Source organism: Chrysochloris asiatica, unplaced genomic scaffold, assembly GCF_000296735.1.
Source record: "Chrysochloris asiatica unplaced genomic scaffold, ChrAsi1.0 scaffold00044, whole genome shotgun sequence".
NCBI lineage: Eukaryota > Metazoa > Chordata > Mammalia > Afrosoricida > Chrysochloridae > Chrysochloris > Chrysochloris asiatica.
Window position 1 is genome coordinate 20,646,892 of NW_006408562.1, and position 20,554 is coordinate 20,667,445.

Here is a 20,554-nt window from a genome sequence, read left to right on the forward strand (position 1 = left end):
AACAGTGGACTCAAAATTAGGGATGATTGTAGGGATGACACAGGCCTTGGCAGTGTTTTGCTCTGTTGTACATAGGCTCACTTTCAGTTGGAGTCAATTTGACAACTTAACAAGTAAGTATAGAGACCTATGGTAGTTAATGATAGTTATGGTTGTTAAGTGCTGCCAAGTCGGTTCTGACCCATAGAGACCCTGTGAAGGGTTTTCAAGGAGCAGCTAGTGAGCTTGAATCACAGGCATTGCAGATGAAACTGACTTTGCAGTCCAGCTCATTAACGCACAGTGCCACACCAGGACTCCTGGTTGTACCAAAAAGAGAGCTGTTAATGATTTTGGTGTTGGGGAGATAATATGCATCAATTAAGGGTAATGGTTGTATTGTTAAACTAATGTCACTAAATTGTATACCAGGAAAAGGGCAAAATGACAAATACTGTATTATATATAATTTCACAACAAGAACAGTAACCAAAAACAAAATAAAAATGGTTAAAGTTGCTGATACTAAAGTATAGTCATACACCTCCTAGGATAAGTTCTGGTGTTTTGAAGCTTTGGGGTCATGGCTTCCCGGACTATTCAGTCAAAATCCATTTGTTAGAGTTAATGTTGTACTCCCTGGTTCAGTGAGTAGTGCTCAGGTCTTCAAAGATTGCCCATCCAAATTATAACCATTGATCTCTGTTCTCCTGGAGCAGCAGAAGGAGGAGGAGACGTAGGAATTGAAGAAGAAACTGCTCTGTAGGTCTAAGTATCTTTATTAACTATTGCCTCCGTAGCCATGAGACCAGGCGGATGGGATGGAGCCTGGTTACCATTGCTGGATGTGAAAGGAGACAAAATGTGTAAAACACAATTCCAAATTTTTATAAAATCCAGATATACTGGATCTATTGAAATGGGAGGAACCCCTGAATTTATCGTACTGAGAAAATCAAGATAGGTGAGAAGTTTGTTATTGTTGTTAATTGCCATCAAGTCAGTTCTGACCCATAGCTACCTTGAATAAATAGGGTTTCCGAGGAGCAGCTGGTGGGCTTGCACCGCCGACCGACCTTGCAGTTCAAATGGCTTTGTAGTCTGACACATTAACCCACACCACCACACCAGGACTCCAGGTGAGAAGCTTAGGGGTATGAAAAAATGAGTAAATGAGTAGAGAAAGCGAGAATGGAGACAGACACGAACTGTGATCGAGCTCTCTGTGTAGAATCTGTTGAATGGGGTGTAGTTTGCTGTGTATATTTTCACCAAAATTAAATAAAAAGTTTTAAAAAGTATCATTTTGATTCAGGTTTTAGCAGCTGCTGTCTGCGTTTGAATGACGATTCTTAAGAAACAAAGATTTACCTCTCCAGTTCCTGAGAATAAAACATACCATTTTGGTGGTTTTAATTTTTTTGAGGGGAGATCATTTTAGTAGATACTGTTGTTGTTGTTAGGTGCCATTGAGTTGGTACTGACCCATAGCGACCTTATGCACAGCAGAACGTAACATTGCCGATCCTGGGCCAACCTCACTACTGTTGCCATGTTTGAGTTCATCGATGCTGCCACTTGGCCAGTCCATCTCGTTGGTGGTTTTCTACATTTTCTCTGACCCTCCACCCTACCAAACATGGTATCCTTCTCCAGAGACTGGTCCCTTCTGAAAAATATGTCCGAAGTATGAGAGACAAAGTTTGTCCATCTTGGCCTCCAAGAAGCACTCTGGCTGCACTTCTTCCAAAATGGATCTATTGGTTCTTTTGGCAGCTCATGGCACTTTCAGTATTCTCCTCCAACACCATAACTCAAAAGAATTAATTCTTCTACCGTCTTCCTTAATCACTGTCCAGCTTTCGCATGCATATGAGGTTATTGAAAATACCATGGCTTGGGTCAGGTGCACCTTAGTCCTCAAGCTGACATCTTGGCTCTTCCACATTTTAAAACGGTCTTGTGCAGCCGATTTGCCTGATGCAATATGTCGTTTGACTTCTTGACTGCTGCTTCCACGAGTGTTGTTGTTATGTGCCTTCAAATTTGGACCTAACTCATAGAGACTGTATGTACAACAGAATGAAACGTGTTATGCATCATCCTCAAAATTGTTGCTACATTTGAGTTCATTGCTGTTGCCATTTTTTTACAGCATCTCATTGGGGGTCCTCCTCCTGTTTTGTTGTTGTTGATCATCTACTTAAGCAAGCATGATGTCCTTCTCCAAGGACTGCTGATGCCTGATAGCATGTTCTGAGTACAAGAGATTGAGTCTCAGCATCCTAGTTTCTAAGGAACGTTCTGGCTCTACTTCTTCCTACATGTATTGGTTTGTTCTTGTGGCAGTCCATGGTACTTCCAGTATTCTCCAACTCTGTAATTCAAATATGTTATAGCCACTGCCTTCCTTATTCACTGTCCAACTTTCTCATGCATATTGAGGGTATTGAAAGTATCACGGTTTGGGGCAAGCATACTTTAGTCCTCAATCTGACATCTTTGCTCTTGAACAAAGGTCTCTTTAAAGAGATCTTGTGCAGCACATTTACCTAGTGCAATACATTGATTTCTTGACTGCTGCTTTCAGTAGTGTTGATTTTGGCCCAAGAAAATGAAATTAGCTATTGGAATGCTAACTGCAAGGTTGGTCCTTCAAAGCCACCAGCTGCTTAGAGGGAGAAATCTGAGGCTTTCCACTCTTGTAACGATTTGATGTTGTTTGCTGTTAAGTGCTGATGAATCTGTTCTGATTTATAGTGACCCTGTGTAGTGTTTCAGAGGAGCAGCTGGTGAGTTTGAACAACTGACCTGTGGTCCATTAACCTTCAGCGTCCCACACCAGGACTCTGTGAAGATTTGTAGCCTTGGGAACCCTTTTTAGGGTCACCTTGAGTCTGAGGAGACTGGAATGCAGTGGTTGACTCAAAATCATGCATAAGTTTTTCCTGTTTATATTCAGAATGTCTATGCTTTCATAGACATTGGGATAACTTATTGAAACTTACTTAAAACTCATCCCTTCTGTAAATCTCATTTTCACTTAAAGGAGCTTTACAACTGTGAGCCGCCCATATATTTGCAATGTTCAAAGGAAATGAAATGTTTCTTCTCCAACTCATGGTTGATTTATGTAGAATACGGTACAGATCAGGCATCATTCAGAGGCTCGTTTTGCAGTTGAGCCAGTTTCACCTCTGTCCTTGGCTGGAGACTTCACTCCACCCTTAGCTAGTCTTACAAATGGCATGCCTTCTGTCACCAAGACAATCAGACAGTAGAGTGTCAGTGCAAATCGATCACTGTCATTGAGCCATAGATTGAATTTAACAGTGGATGAGTGACGTTCCTATTAGAGGTTGACTGTTACCTCTTAACAAAAACTGTATTCTTAATATTCACTTCGAAAGGTAATATGAGATTAGATAAATCTAGCTTCTACTAGTTACATTCCTTAAAATGTATAAAATGCAGTGCTTACTGTCTCTGTGTGTATGTGTATATGTAGAGTGTGTGTGAGAGAGACAGATATAGACAATTGGCTAATTTTTTCTTCTTGGCAGGCTTACTTGAGGAAACCTGGTGGCACAGTGGTTAAAAACGCTTGGCTGCTGACCTGAAGGTTGGTGGTTCAAACCAGCCACTCCATAGGCAAAACATGGGGGCATTGTGCTTTTGCAAAGATTTAAAGCCTTGGAAGCCCCCTGGGTCAGGGCTACTATATCCTGTAGGGTCTCTGGGTCGAAATCTACATGGATGGCGGTGAGGGGTTTCTGGGTTTGTTTGTTTCATTTTTGTGGGGTAATGAAAATTCTCATTTTGAAAATGAGAATGCTTTGCTGTAAGAGATTTCACAAATTAATTTATGGGTTTAGAACTTCTGGAAATTCTTTTTTTTAAGAAAGTGATTCTAAAGTTCATCCAAAACCACAAACATAAAAAACTAGCTAGGAAGAAATTAAAAAACAGTAAGTAATTGGGACTTGCTCTTTGAAGTGTTAAATGCATCTTTTTATATGTAAATGATGTGCAGTAATTACAATGTAAAGCTACTGTATGAATGGGCACAAATCTGCTAACTGGATCTATTCATAAAAATGTATGAAATTCAGGTCTAAGCTTATTACAAAGTAAATGAAGCTCAGACAGCCCAGTGTGTGAGGAATTGATTATTCAGTAAATGGAGATAATCAAGTGAATGTTAATTGCCATGGTTTACCAAGTCAAGAAGTATTACTACAAAGTATGGTGGTGGTGGTTATGTGCCGGGCAGTCGGTTCCGACTCAGAGCGACCCTGTACAGGGTTTCCGAGGCTGTAAATCTTTACGGGAGCAGAAAGCCTCATCTTTCTCCCATAGAACAGCTGGTAGTTTTGAACTGCTGACCCAGAGATTAGCAACCCAATTCATAACCACTAAGCTACAAAAATATAGAAACCATTATTAAACAGCTATCATCTCTGGTAGCGTAGTGGTTACGAATCGGGCTGTGAACCTTAAGGTCAGCGTTTCGAAACTACCAGCCGCTCCACGTGAGAAAAATGAGGCTTTCTACTACCGTAAAGATTTACACCCTCGGAGACCCTGTACACGGTCGCTATGGGTCGGAACCGACTCAACGGCACTTAACAACAACAACAATCATGTTTGAAGCTATTGTTTACCATCAAGGTCTATATATGCTTCTGAAGGGTGTTTCCATCTGTCTGACTTTCCAGGAAGAATTCTGCGATCTGATTTAGACCACATCAAAATAGCAGTTTTGAAATCCTCAAAGGACTCAAGTTATGTTCAAGGGGGCAAAATCAGGGCTGTAGGATAGATGGAGTCAGGTTCCCCAAGGAAATTCTTGTAGGACAGACCTTTCTATCCTGGAAGAATGAGTATGCCCCTTGTGATGGGAAACTATTCCTTGAAGCAACTTTCCTGGCCCCTTCCTCATCAACACAGCTTTCAGTTTTCTCAAAACTCCCTCCTATAAGCCCTCATGAGCATCCTGTGTTTTCAGAGAACATCTACAAAGATTGTTGTTGTTAAGTGCCATTGAGTTGGTTCTGACTCATAGTGACCCCATGTAGGGTTTCTGAGGAGAAGCTGGTGGGTTTGAACCACTAACCTTGTGGTTCACAGGCCAGTGATTATCCTACAGTGCCACATATTAGGAGCCCCCGTTTGAATTCCAATAGACAGTAGTTATGACCTTGGAGCTGATCTCTCTCTGTCTTGAATTGAACTGGCTCAGCAGATCCTCTTGGAAGTCATGACCTCTATTTTGACTGGGCTTTGCTCTCTGGATCATATTGCTAAATGCAAGACTCATGCTTAAGGCTGATAGAAAGAAAAGTTATTTGAGCTAGTTGATCTTCATGCCATCACTTTTTTACATGATACAAAAAGTCATTTTTTGACGACTTCCTAATGAGATTCAGTTGTTGTTTAGTGCCTTTGAGTCAGTTCTAACTCATAGAGACCCCATATAGGGTTTAAAGGGAGTTGCTGGTGGGTTTGAACTGCTGACTTTGTGGTTAACAGTCCAGTGTTTATTTTGCAGCACCATACCAGGGCTCCCTATTGAGACTAAGACAAGCAGAGTGCTAAGAAGTCTGCAGCCATCACTGATCAGAGAGACATGTTGAAAAATACTTTGTTTGAATAAACCTGTGTGTGTATGAACTAGAATCCTAGTAGCAATACTTTTTGACTTACCCTTGTAATGAATTTAAATAAATTTTAGAAGTAAACTTTAAGTGCCTTAAAAGAAGCCATAAAACATAGAGCATAATTTCCAAATGTCTTTGGACACGATATTTATTAATCAATCCCAAAGAGAAACTAGAAATTTCACCTTTGAGAAACCTGGCAGGCACCATTTAATCAAGTGTGCCAAGTTATCACCAGGAGGGGACAAAGTGACATCATGTGCCTCCTGATCTGACGCTCTGAGAAGGACCCGCACACTTCTGCCACATTGCTGCTAAAAACGTGGAACAGGAATTTCATTTAGCAGAAACGACAGTCAGCTCCCAAAGGAAGTGCAGTCTACAAACTGACTGGGCCTCATGTGTGGCATTGTGGGTTGATGCACTGGACGCAAGGTTGATGTCCAGTGAAACCCAATACAGGTCACTGAGTCCAAACCAACTCCACGGTACTTAACAACAACAATTCTGCAAAAGAACCCCTGGTGTGGTGCTGTATGTAGGTTTAGCACTGGATTGGGAACCACAAGGTTAACAATTCAAACCCATCAGGTGCTCCTGGGAAACCCAACAAGAAGTTGTCTACAAAGATGTCAAGGGCAGGAAAGACAAAAACAAAGGATACTATAGATATGAGCTAGAATTGATTTGGAAGGCAGTCGGTTATATGGTTTTGTTTTTTCTGGTGCATTGGGGTAGAGGTTAAAGAGGCATGAGAGTGATGAGTTCTGGACTAGGAGACAGTTTCCTTTACCTGAAAAAGACATGATTAGGAGTAGTCAGGAGTAGATGATCATAGTGTAAGATGCATTCCTGATTTTGGTAATTGTCCTATGATTCTGTTAAAGAAGGACATACAGGTGAAATGGCTCAGAATAATGTTTATCTCAAATATGATAGAGCAACACTTATCAAACAAATGTTGAGCAATCGGCAACTCTTTATTCTGTTGTGGTTAAGGGTCCAACTCATAGCAACCTTGCATAGGGCTTCTGATGCTGGCCAGTGGGTTTGCACTGCTGACCTTGCTCTTAACAGTCCAGTGCTTATTGTACAGTACCACACCAGGACTCCTTCTTATACTGGCAACTTTTCTGTAAAGCAAATTATTTCATAAGAAAAACACAGGTAAAAACTGAGTAATGTTTAAAGATATACATTTTGGGGCTACTAAGATAAAGGACCAGCAGTTGTCTGTCAGTTTGTCATAATGTGGCTTGTGAGTTGTTGTGATTCTGGAAGCTATACCAGCAGGGTCACCCATGGTGGACAGGTTTCAGATGAGCTTCCAGATGAAAGACAGACTAGGAAGAAGGAGTGACGACCTACTTCCGAATCTTTAGTCCCTGAAAACCTTATGAATAGCAGAGAAACACTGTCAGGTATAGTGCAGGAAAATGAGCCCCTCAGGTTAGAAAGCACTCAAAATACAACAGGGAAGAGCTGCCTCCTCAAAGCAGAGCTGACCGCGATGATGCAAACAGAGTAAAGCCTGTGGGAGTCAAGTCCTCGGACCTTCATTTGCTGATGGAGCACAACTCAAAATGAACAGAAACATCTGTACACATCCATTAAAAATCAGAACATGGAATGTACGAAGTATGAATCTGGGAAAATTGGAAGTTGTCAAAATGAAATGGAACGCATAAACATCGATATCTTAGGAATTAGTGAGCCGAAATGAACAGGTATTGGCCATTTTGAATCTGACAACCACTTGGTTTACTATGCCGGAAATGATAAACCAAGAGGAATGACGTTGCATTCATTGTCAAAAAGAACATATCCATATCAGTCATGAGGTACGACACTTGTCTGTGATAGGATAATATTCATGCGCCTACAGGGAAGCCCAGTGAATACCACTATTATTCAAATTTATGCACCAACCACTAAAGCCAGTGAGGATGAAATAGAAGAATTCTACCAACTTCATCAATCTGAACTTGATCAAACATGCAGTTAAGATGTATTGCTCATTACTGGTGATTGGAATGCAAAGGTTGAGAGCAAAGAGGAAGGATCAGTAGTTGGAAAATATAGCCTTGGTGATAGAAATGATGCTGGAGAACGAATGATAGAATCCTGCAAAATCAATGATTTATTCATTTCAAATGCCTTCTTTAGACAGCATAAGAGACGACTATACACATGGACCTCACCGGATGGAATACATATAAATCAAATTGACTATAGCTGCGCAAAGAGACAATGGAAAAGCTCTGTATCATCAGTGAGAACAAGGCCAGGGACAGACTGTGGAACAGACTATCAATTACTCATATGCAAATTCAAACTGAAGCTGAAGAAAATGAAAACAAGTCTACGAGAACCAAAATATGACCTTGAATATATCACAACTGAATTTAGAGATCATCTGAAGAACAGATTTGATACATTAAACAGTAAATACCAAAGGCCAGAAGAGTTGTGGGATGACATCAAGAACATCATACGTGAAGAGAGCAAAAAGTCATTAAGAAGACAAGAAAGAAGGAAAAGGTCAAAATGGATGTCAGAAGAGACTCTGATACTTGTTCTCCAACTTAGAGATGCTAAAGCAAGTGGAAGAAATGAGAAGGTCCAAGAGCTGACCAGAAAATTTCAAAGATCAGCTTGAGAAGATAAAGCCAAATATTACAACAAAATGTGCAAAGATCTGGAATCAGAAAACCCAAAAGGAAGAACATGACCAGAATTTCTCAGGCTGGGGAAACTGAAGAAAAAATTCAAGCCTCGACTTTTGTTATTGAAAGATTCTCCGGGCAAATTAGTGAATGATGCAGAAAGCATCAAGTGAAGATGGAAGGAATATACAGTCACTGTACCAAAAGGAAATGGTTCATATTCATCCGTTTCAAGAGGTAGCATATGATCCAGAGCCAGTGATACTGAAGGAAGAAGTCCAAGGTGCATTGAAGGAATTGGCAAAGAACAAGGCACCAGGAATTGATGGAACAAAAATTGAAATCTTTCAAGAAAGTAAGGTGGTACAGGAGGCACTCACTCATCTCTGCCAAAAAATTTGGAAGACAACTATTTGGCTGACTGATAGAAAGAGATCCATATTTGTGCCCTTTCCAAAGAGAAGTGACCCAGTGGAATGCGGAAATCATTGGACAATCTCTTTGATATCCCATGCGAGTAAAGTTTTGCTAAAGTAATAGAGAAATGGCTACAGTCATACATTGACAGAGAACTTCCAGAGATTCAAGCTGGATTCAGAAGAGGATGTGGAACAAAGGATATCATTGCTGATGTCCAGTGGATCTTGGCTGAAAGGAAGGAATATCAGAAAGATGTTTACCTGTGCTTTATTGACTACGCAAAGATTTTCGATTGTATGGATCATGACAAGCTATGGACCACTTTGCGAAGTATGAGTATTCTAGAACACTTAATTGTGCTCATGAGGAATCTGCACCTGGACTAAGAGACAGTTGTTCGAACAGAACATGGGAACACTGAATGGTTTAAAATTAAAAGAGTTGTGCGACAAGGTTGTATTCTTTGACCATACTTATTCAACCTGTATGCTGAGCAAATAATCCAAGAAGCTGGGTTCTATGAAGAAAAACATGGCATCAGGATTGAAGGAAGACTCATGAACAACCTGTGATATGCAGATGATACAACCTTGCTTGCTGAAAGTGAAGAGGACTTAAAACATTTACTGCTGAAGCGTAAAGAGGACAACCTTCCGTATGGATTGCATCTCAATGTAAAGAAAACAAAACTCTTCACCACTGGACCAATAAACATTCTTATCAAGGGAGAAAAGATTGAAGTTGTCAAGGACTTCATTCTTCATGTATCAACTATCAACACTCATGGAAGCAGCAGTCAAGAGATCAGACGACGTATTGCATTAGGCAAAGATGTCAGCTTGAGGACTAAGGTGTGCCTGACCCAAGCCATGGTATTTTCAGTAACCACATATGCATGCGAAAGCTGGACAGTGAATAAGGAAGATCGATCGTAGAAGAATTGATGCTTTTGAGTTATAGTGTTGGAGGAGAATATTGAAAGTACCACCATGGGCTGCCAAAAGAACAAACAGATCTGTGTTGGAAGAAATGCAGCCAGAGTTCCTAGGGCAAGTTTGCAGGGAGACGCTGGAGAAAAAATTCCCCTAAGGAATTCACCCAAAGTAGATTGGCGAATTCCGGGGTTTTGTCCAAAGAACAATAGTGTCAGCCATCTTAAATTGCCCCCAGGTGCAGATCATTGATCTAGGTGTCTTTCTTCCTCTTGCAAGTCTGTGCCAGGCAGCTGACACAGCGGGACTCCTCCCAATCCTTTTCACCTTTTCCCATTTGAGATTAGGTGCTATAGGTATGTTAATTAGGCTTGAGAAACAGAGTTGCTGCCCTGGGATATAACATATAACAATTTGCTTGAATTTCTGAAAAATTAAGGATGTTAGATTATCAAGACAATTTGTGATGTATGTTTTAGAATTTGATGCCTATGAATCATTGTGCCCTCTTTTGAACGATTAATCATATTTCACTTCTGTACCCTGTCTTAATAAACCCCGCCTTCCTTTGTGTAAAGCTCCTCCCTGAAATAAAACGGAGGCGCAGACCGAAGCCCGCATGCGTTATGGCTTGCAGGGCATGCATTGCGGCTTGGAGTACGGGCAGGCATTGCAGTTGGCAAGGTATGCAAACGGCATGCATAGCCAAATGTTTACAATGCAGGATCTGTCTGACGCCAGTTACGCATCCACTCTAGTTCCAGGGTGTCTCTTTGTCTCTCTCATTGCGTCTTTGTGTGTATTCTTTCTCTATCTCTGTCGCCGCCAGATCTCCCTACTTTGTGAACCGAACCCCCAAGTTGAGGCCGGTTCTCGACAGTGGTGTGCTATTATAGAATTTGTTCTGACTCTTAGTGATGGTACTTAACAACAAGATAAAGAAATGATTATCATAAAATTTAATAGAACTGACTACTTACCTAACATTTGAATGTTGGTTTTTATAGAATAAAAGCAGTAGAAGAAGATACAAAGAAAAAGTTGATGAATTTAATTAGTTAAAACTTGAAAACTTCTGAAAGACCTAGGAAATAAAATTTAAGAGTAGAGGAATCATTTTGTGGCAGGCCTAGACAAATTTACATATACAGTATCATCTCAGTGTGGGAAAACAGGACAAATGGCATTCTAGTGTTCCTCCAAAGTACTGAGACATCACTAATAATGATCTAAAAATTCTTACATTTATAAAGCTCTTAGTAATTTACAGTGCTTGTTTATAAGTAAAGGTGTGTTTGGTGAGGATGTGGTTACCAAGCTCTTGCTCCCTGCTGAAGGAAGGAGAGGCTTTCTGTTTTAGGGGAACCACAGCTCGCGTACATGATTGTACACACACACACAGCTGCTTAGATCAGGAATTGACTCTTGACCCTTGGAGAGCTGGCTATTGCATGTTTGATTGGGGACAAATCAGATCCTCTTTAAAATTGAATTAAGGTTGACTGAAGCTGTAGTCAAGCAACAAATCACTTGAACTGAAAAGTCAGTATGTAGTTAGCCATGTGAACTATCAAGAACTAGAAAACAGAAGGTTCTACTAAGAGAAGTGCTGTGGGTTAAGGTTGAACTGCAAGATTAGCAATTCAAACCCTATACAGGTCGCAGTGGGTCGGAACCAACTTGATGGCACTCAACAACAACAACAAGAGAAGCAAGGGCAGGGTTTGTACATAGTGTCAGATGCAAGGAGGATAAAGTTTGTTTTGTGTGGGAGACTGATGTCCCAGATGGCTTCCTGTCTGCAGCCCAGTCCCCATGGTTTGTTTCCGTGAAGTGTTTGCTTGCGTTGTCCCCACATGTATTTTATCTAAGCTGGTCTGGGTGCATGGGTCTTTGTTCTGTGCAGCCTGTCTGGAACACAGTTCCATCTGATGTTATTGTTAAGTGCTGTTGAGTTGGTTCAGACTCATAGCGGCTGTATATAGACAGAGTTTCCAAGGAACATCTGGTGGGTTTGAATGGCCGAGTTTTTGGTTAGCAGTCCAGTGCTTATCATACAGCACCACATTAGAGACACTAAATGAAGTGAGGTGTAGGAGGGCAGTACCTTCTGCTGATTCTCCACAGGTATCCAGGTCTTAGAATACAACCCACAGAGCTACTTGGCTCGATGTTTGCTCACCATTTCCATAGCATTTCATTTCTTCCCAGTTTTCTAACTGTTTACTTTCCCTTAAACTGTCATTTATGAGCTCTCCTAGTCGTCCCCGTCTCCCCCCTTTTTTACTTTTGTTTTGGTCTGTGTGATTTCTGTTTCTTTGTACTCAGCCAGGTATTTAGTAAACAAGTGGCAAATGCCTCTTAAGGCTTCACTGCTCCTTGTCCTGGGGTTTTCCTCCATATTCTCAAGTGTAAATGCTTTTGACCAGGTGACGGCTTACCTTTTCATTTTTTCCTTTTAGCAGTTGTCTAAAGAGCAAGAAGTTTTTAATTTTGATGATGTCTGCTTTATTTGTATTTTCTAGTTCCTGCTCCTTGTGTCCTGTCTCTAAGTTCTGCTTCGTTCCCTTTCACTTTTGATTCTTCTAAAAAATGCTAAGTGCCTAGCTTCTCACGTAGCCACGGGACAACAGCGCAATGGCAGCTCTAAAAGCCGGAGTTGGACTCGACCTTGTACCTCTGTTATTGCCACTCTTCTTTCATTGGTTTTGATTCTAGTACTTTTTCCTTGCTGCTCGTTATTGGTTTTTAAACTTGTAAGGAACTGTGGACTTAATTCTGGTATGGTTCCTGTTTTATGGATGAGGGAACTGAGGCTTATAAAAGTTACATGACTTTGCTAATGGCTTATATAGTTTATGATTATGCCAAGACCCCAAATCCAGGGCCTTTCAAATAGTTGTCTCACTGCTTATTTCCCTGTGAGGTGCTTTATGTTGTAAAGATTTTCCTGCCGACTACAACATTGTAAAATCCACTTAGTAAATGTGTTTCTTTAGTTCTCGCTGTCATACATATTCTCATTTAAAACAGTTGTATTAAAATTAGTAAGTAGGTTAGTTTTCTGAGAGCATTCTAATTTCCCCTTAAAATTTTATTAAGTGAAGATGCTGAATTTAACAGATTTTTGTTTTTTGTGTTTTTTTTTTCAATTCTTTCCAAAGGTCTGTAAACAGATTTGGCTAGGATTATTTGATGATAGATCTTCAGCAATTCCAGACTTCAGGGATCCACAAAAAGTGAAAGAGTTTCTGCAAGAAAAATATGAAAAGAAAAGATGGTGAGTGAATAGTTTCTATTAGCGTCAAGCCTGCCAACATCAGGTTAATTATGGATAAGGTTAGTCCCAAGTGGTGGATGGAGGGACACATGAAGGAAGGAAGGAGATACCCTTTTCTTTTTTTTTTTTTAATGTCCCCTTTTGTCCATTTATGTTAACTCACTTCTAAGGGACTTCAAAAGTTTGTGAAAAAATTCCACTAACTTTTCGTTCTATTTACCCATAAACTTTTGAGCCCCCTTATATGTCTAGAAGCAACCTTTTCATTATAATAATTATAAATAATACAACAGGCCTCTTAACTGTTTTTGAAAAGTTAGGAATGCATGTTGCTTATGTTTCCTTAGTCTTCCCTAGACATTTTTAGTCCTACAAAATCATCTTACTTAAAATCTTTATTCATTTTGTCAGCAAGTTTGCATTAAGTATGTTCTATATATCAGACACTGGTGTGTAATGGTTTAGCCACATAGGTGCACTCATGCTCTTTGCTCAAAGTATCACAATATTCGTCACTTCCTACCGAAAAAATACCCTCTCTACAGTGTCAAGAAAAGAGTACTGCCCCTGAGTCTGTCCATCGGGTGTTCATCTCCGAAAAGATATTTGGAAAGATAGGGACGTAGACTCCTAGTAAGCCTTGAAACCAGGGCAAGAAGGAATCTTGTTCTTCAGGGCTCTTCATTGTCAGCTACAAGCCCAGTTTAAGTACAGTGTACTGAAGTGCATTGAACTGTTTTCGTTGTTTCTTTATCAGTGTTGAAAAGTACTTATTTTTTTAAATGAGGAAGATTCAACAAAGAGGGAGTGTGAGTGGCTAATGGGAGTTAAAGTCCTCTGTTTCTCTGAGGAGCGAGATTGTCATTGTAATTCCTAGGGGACCCCTGCTTTAATGTTGCTTTAGTCAGTGAGCACATCTAGGAGTAACTGACCAGTATACTCTGCTGAACTTGGACTAGAATGGACTATTTTATCCTTTCCCCCAAATAATATTAAACAAACAAAAGACCCGTTGCTGCCAGTAGATTCAGACTTAGGCAGTCCCAGAGGGGCTTTCAGTAGCTGTTGTTTTCGGCAGTAGATGACCAGACCTTCTGAGACGAGACTGGGTGGAGCTCAACAACCGACCTTGGACTTCAGCAGTGAGCTCAGTTACTGTTTGCACCACTCACAGACTCTAAAGCAAGATTGCTGTTGCTTATTGCTACCAAGAGTGTTACAGCTCGTGAGACTCCTTCATGTGTGCGGAGTACAGCCCCCTAGAGCTTTCAAGGCTGGGACCTTTGGGAAGCAGGTCATCACCAGTCTAAACTGCTAACCTCTTAAGCATGGTCAGAGTTTGTTTGTCTCACCCAAGGGCAAAGCAAAATTAGCCAGAGGTACATTCAGCTGCACTGGATAAGCAAATAACATTAGGTATTAAGATACATTTAAAACTTAGTAATGAATTTTTTTTCATATCAAAAAGACAGTATTAGCGAGTGAGGTGATAGCAAAATTCTTGTAAAGCAAAGGGTATAATTATCCTTTTATTATCATAGTTCTTAGTTCCTAGACTGTCTACCCTGTAATTAGGACTTTTGCAGCCGTACTTTCACCAACACAGAATGTCACACCAGTAAGGACTTAGCTTGGGATAGTTTAGTTTAACATTTGAAAGACCAGAAGTACGTGTGATTGAGAGTTAAAATCTTAGATTCCCATTTACCCTCAGTGTGTATTCTGCAGTAGTATTTTCCTGCTGCTGTCAAGTCAATTCCACTTCATAGCCACCCCATTGGACAGAGTAGAACTGCCCCATGAAAACAAACTGTCACATCTTTCTACCATGTAGTGGCTGGTGAGTTCAAACAGCCAGTCTTTCAGTGAGCGTCAGAACACTTTAACCACTGCACCACCAAGGCTCCTTATAGTGTTTCTTTATTAGTATTAGTAAAACCATAATGCAAATCACTGAAAACGTCAACTAAGAATGTTATGTGGGTTTTTCTTTTTTCATTTTTGCTTTTCAATGAAACAGGAAAGTAGTGATAATAATAATACAAGTACGGACTTCAGTGGTGGTGGTGTGTGGGGGCAGAGAGGTATCTGACATCCAGGAGGGATGGTGGTTCTGTGCTGATGGGTCATTTTTCACTCATAGTGACCCTGTATAGGATTTCCCAGGCTGTGATTGTTTTCGGGAGCAGAAAGCCTCATCGTTCTCCTGTGGGTCTGCTGGTGGATTCAAACTGCTGACCTTGTTAGCAGGCCAGGCAAGATAGATAGGGCTCTTGACTTTTATTTTCCTTCAGCCTATTGAATACGTGCCTACTCTCTAGTTAGTGATTTCCCTTCCCTTCCTGGAGGACCTTATGGTGAGTGAAATTAGTCAAACACAAAAGGACATATTGTAGGAGACCACTCATAAGAAAATTCAAGGCAGGGAACATGAAATAAGGGAGCAGTGAAAAAGCTTTAACGTGGTAGAAGCCCCTTCCAAATGTGGTGGTGGTAGGTGGTTATGTGCCATAGAGTTGGTTCCGACTCATAGCGACCCCGTATTGGGTTTCCCAGGCTGTAAATCTTTACGGGAGCAGAAAGCCTCCAAATGTAGACTCCCTAAAAATACTCACTGCAAGAAGTACAGTGCCACCACAAATGCTACTTCCCTCATCCAGTGTGAATTCGAAGAGTTCTCAAAAGCACTTTCTGTGTCATACCGACAATCCCTGTCACAAACAAGATCTCTTTCTAAATGCACCTTTAAGTTGAATTTGAGGTAAAATTGGAGCAGGTGCATATGGTTCTTATTTAGCCTTACTTTAGTGCAAGGCAAGGAGCCCTGGTGATGCTGTAGGGTAAGCACTGGACTACTGACTGCCGGGTTGGTAGTTTAAACCCACCAGCTACTCCGAGGGAGAAAGAAGAGACTTTCTACATCCATAAAGATTTATAGCCTTAAAACCCTATATAGTCTGCTGTTAAGAGGTGGAATCAATTCAGTGAGAGTTGGTTTGTTTTTTTGATGGCATTGTGGTTAAACTACTTGACTGCTAATCAATAGGTTGGGGTTCCTCCGATTCATTATCAGCTCTGAGGGAGATGTGACTATCTGCTTCCAAAAAGATTTACAGCCTTGGAAACCCTGTGGGCAGTTATACTCTGTCCTCTAGAGTTGCTAGGAGCTGGGGTTGCCTCCTGGCAGTGGCTTTGTTGGTGCCAGAAAAGACTTGATGCCCTGTCAGTGATCTTGAACTGCACGGACGCCCAGTGAAGTGCTTGTGATGAAGGGATTGTTGTCCAGCCATGTCAGAGTGAAGGAAAATTGAAATGACAGTAAAGGCTCCTATGAGCTGTAGTCAGCTGAGTGGTTCTAACTCAGAAATTTACAGTGCCGTATCAGTTTCTTTAAATTGGGTCAGATTTGTGGACCAAAGCTGTGATCTGGTTTTATCCTTTGGTAAGACTTGGCTGTAACTGAAGAAGCCTTATCATCAGTGATACACTGAACTATGGGCAAGCGTAACTTCCTGTATTTGCTCTCATGTCCATTTCTTCTCTTCCCTCCCATCTACTGAGAACACAGCGGCACTGGGTCTCTTTCCTCTGTTCCTCTGTAGTTTGATGGGAATTTTTGCTAACAATTACTGCAAGCTGTTCTGGGTGCCTTACCAGTGTTAACTCTGGCACACCTCACAGCAGCAGCTCTGCTTCCATTTGATGATGAAGAAACCAACCTAGGCATAGTGAGTTGAAGTAGTGCCCCGAGGGTCACTTGCATTCGATGATGGTGCTGGGATTTGAACTCAGGGTTTCTGTGTCTGAAATCCATGTTCTTAACCTTCTCCATTTCTCTGTCTCCCCTGCTATTACGTACTTGCTATGTGGGCAAGGAGAAGGAAGGCAAACCCCCAAAATACAGGGATTTAAAGCTCTTGCATAATCCTACCCCACTAGATTAGTATTGTCAATATTTGGGGATTATATTCTGTCTCTGTTCTGCTCTTCACTCCCTCCAATCACAAATCACATATTTCATGACCTGAAAGATGCATAAAGTCTTCTGAACATTTCTCAGTGTTAGGAGATAGAGTAACTAGGGACTTGATTACATAATCACTTTAAGTAGTTCTCTCCTGGTGGGTGTTTGCGTCATTCCCCGTTTTTTGAAGTTGTAGAGAGTACTGTGGTAAAGATCTCTCTACACATGTATCTGTGTGTGTCACCAGAGGTGAACTGATGTAGTGGCAGTGGTATGTGACTTGACCATGTACTCCGTATGAAGACAGGACAGGAGCGGGCAGTGTTTCCTTCAGTTCTGTTCAAGGTAGCTGTGAGGTGGAGCCCACTCGGGGCAGCTCACCCATGACACCTACCTAGTCAGGTCTTCAGGACAAGTGCTAGGGGTGGTATTGGCAGCACCAGTGTGCCTGCATCTGTGTCTCAGTGAGGAGAAACATGTTGATTTCGTTTATGTTCAAATCTAAATCTGAAGTGGGTATTCTTATTTCCATTTTTCATGGATTGCAAATGGTTTCATATTTTCATTAGTCATTTATATGTCTTTTGTGAATTGCTGATTCTGCCCATTTCAAAATTGAATTGTTGATTGTGTGTTTGTGTGTGTGTGTATGTAATTACTTTATATTTAAGGTTATTAACTTATATAATTAAATAATCTTTTATCTGTCTACATATGTTATTTGTGATCTTCAAAATATTTTAGTTTTAAAAATTCATGTACTATTTAAAAATTAATGTACTAAAATAACTATTCATGATGATTGAACTGTATGTCCCCAGTAGTTAAAAAATAAAAAATTGATTTCCTTTGTTGTATTTATCACCTTATAAAAATCATAAATTATTGAAACAATTTTTATGACTTATCTTTGTTGCTCTGAGTATTTCAGTTAAGTTATATATAGTTTTATGCCATCATAATTCTAAGGTAGAACGTTTTCAAATAAGATGAATATCAAAATTAGAATAAAGCTTGTCCTTTTTGAGTCTGGGATTCCTTATGTTTCTCTTCGTTAACTGCCTATTCTCATTTCTAATGTAGGTATGTCCCACCGGAGCAAGCCAAAGTGGTGGCATCAGTTCACGCATCTATTTCAGGGTCCTCTGCCAGTAGCACGAGCAGCACACCTGAGGTCAAGCCACTGAAATCTTTGCTTGGAGATTCTGCACCAGCTCTGCACTTAAATAAGGGCACGCCTAGCCAGGTGAGTCACCTGCAGATGCTTGGAGGGCTGTCTACCTAAGGGAAATTGAGGATCAAGAGTTGACTAGCAAAATCAATAGCCTATGTGTGCTACTGACTTAGGGTGCATTAAAAGCATGTTGGTTACATAGTTAGAATTTGTATTTTGTACACAAATGTATATAGTATACATTTAGTAAAACAAGAATCTAGAACAGTGCATCAAAGGTAGAACAATACAGCTTTGTGATACAGTTTGACAAGACAGGATTTCTCAAGTCTCAGATGCACGTGCATCTCTGAAACACAGGTGGCTTTTCAGTACACATAATTCTCAAAGTGGGAGCTACTGCTCTGCACTCAAGTTAACTGAGCTGAAACAGTTTTGTCACTGTGATGCACTGTAACCTCTGTCCTACACAAGGACAGTGCTGAGCAACAGTAGGTCTAAAGTAAATCTCACCTGAGCACCTACACAAGGCATCAGTTTTCACAAAAGATTTGAGTGAAAATCAGTGTACTGTAACACTTCCTGTGTGTATAGGACATGTCCTATGAAAGTCTTATTCTAACACTGTCTTGGCAAGAATTGTCCTGAGTTTTAACAACTATTAGGATTTATTTCTTTGCATTTAAAATTGAGACTGTAAATTTAAAATAGAAAGAAAAGATAGAAAAATATGATACAGGAAATATGACATATAATAAATATAGAAAATAGAAGATAGAAAATTGAAATATGAATTGAAAAATTAAATGCTGTTCAGAAGCATAGACGTACCTAAAACTCCAGTGAAAGAATGTGTGATCTTTAAAAGGTTTTGAGCTTGGTGAATTGGAAATAGTTTCCTCTCAAGCTAACTGACCAGATCTGATCTGACGAGAAGTCTCTTAGAGCTAACGTGTGGTCTACAGTCCCCTGTTGTAGGGCGCTCCCACGGCCAGCAACAGGAAAAGAAGCAGTTTGACCTTTTGAGTGATCTTGGCTCAGACATCTTTGCTGCCCCAGCTCCTCAGTCAACTGCAACAGCCAATTTTGCTAACTTTGCACATTTCAACAGTCATGTAGGTAAGTGGTTTTTTCAAACAGCTTTTGCCAGATTGGCACCAAGAAACTGTTCATTCTTTAAAAAACTATTTATTGTGTTTCTGGGAAAGGTTTAGAGACATTCAAAGTCTGTTGAGAATGTTTGGTCACCTGTAACTATTGATGTGTCTGTCATATGGAACTATTTGATAGTTTTCCTTTTTTATCAGAGGAAGATTATATTTAATGTCAGATTTCCATACGACCTTTTTCCATGGAAAAAATGGAGACTTCTAACTCTTTCATTTTGTAAGATTGCCGGTATTTACAAGTAGCTGGACAATAGAAACTTCCTGGGCTCATCACTCATCATTAGTCTTGTCAGTCCACAATTCCACCCAGCAACTCAGATCTAATATTAGTTCATCCTTAATTATTTTAGCTTATCTGTCAAAAAGAAGAACGTTCTTTTTAAAGCACAGCCACAGTAACATTATCACTCCTAAAAACAGCAACACTTCCATTAGTAAATATTCTAATTTTATGAATCATGTGTCTCAAATTATTTCAATTTTGCTTGTATCTATGTTTTTTATAATGAAACACTGCCCAGTCCTGGGCCATCCTCATTATCTGTCATTTGTATGTTTGAACCCATTGTTGCAGTCATTGTGCCACTCTGTCTAACTGAGGAGCTTTCTTTCTCTTTTTCACTAAACCTCTGCTTAGACAAGCATGATGTCCTTTTCTAGGGATTGGTCTGTCCTCGTTGTTGTTAGGTGCCATCAAGTCGGTACCGACTCATAGCAACCTTATGCACAGCAGATCAAAACACTGCCCGATCCTGGGCCAACCTCACTACTGTTGTCACAGTTGAGTCCATTGATGCTGCCACTTGGCTAATCCATCTCACTGGGAGTCTTCCTCTTTTTCTCTGACCCTCTACCTTAACAAACATGATATCCTTCTCCAGCAACTGGTACCTCCTGACAACATGTCTGAAGTATGAGAGACGAAGTTTGGCCATCCTGGCTTCCAAGGAGCACTCTGGCTGCACTTCTTCCAAAACAGATCTATGTGTTCTTTTGGCAGTCCATGGCACTTTCAATAATCTCCTTCAACACAATAACTCAAAAGCATCAATTCTTCCATGGTCTTCCTTATTCAATGTCCAGCTTTCACATGCATATGAGGTTATTGAAAATACCATGGCGTACCTTAGTTCTCAAGCTGACATCTTTGCTCTTCAACACTTTAAAAAGGTCTTGTGCAGCAGATTTGCATAATGTAATACGTTGTTTGATTTCTTGACTGCTGCTTCCACGAGTGTTGATAGTTGATCCAAGAAGAATGAAGTCCTTGACAACTTCAATCTTTTCTCCATTGATAAGAAGAATGTTGT

The 20,554-nt window shown here is 40.4% G+C and overlaps 1 protein-coding gene across 3 annotated transcripts in view; it reads left to right on the plus strand.

Annotated features, from left to right (window-relative positions):
• AGFG1 (ArfGAP with FG repeats 1) overlaps positions 1-20,554 on the plus strand; it is a 115,799-nt gene that overhangs the window by 58,134 nt on the left and 37,111 nt on the right. For all 3 annotated transcript variants that reach the window (XM_006861907.1, XM_006861909.1, XM_006861908.1), the window contains exons 3-5: positions 12,822-12,937; positions 17,985-18,147; positions 19,041-19,194. In XM_006861907.1, the coding sequence (XP_006861969.1) occupies positions 12,822-12,937; positions 17,985-18,147; positions 19,041-19,194 (433 nt within the window). The remainder of the gene's footprint in view (positions 1-12,821; positions 12,938-17,984; positions 18,148-19,040; positions 19,195-20,554) is intronic.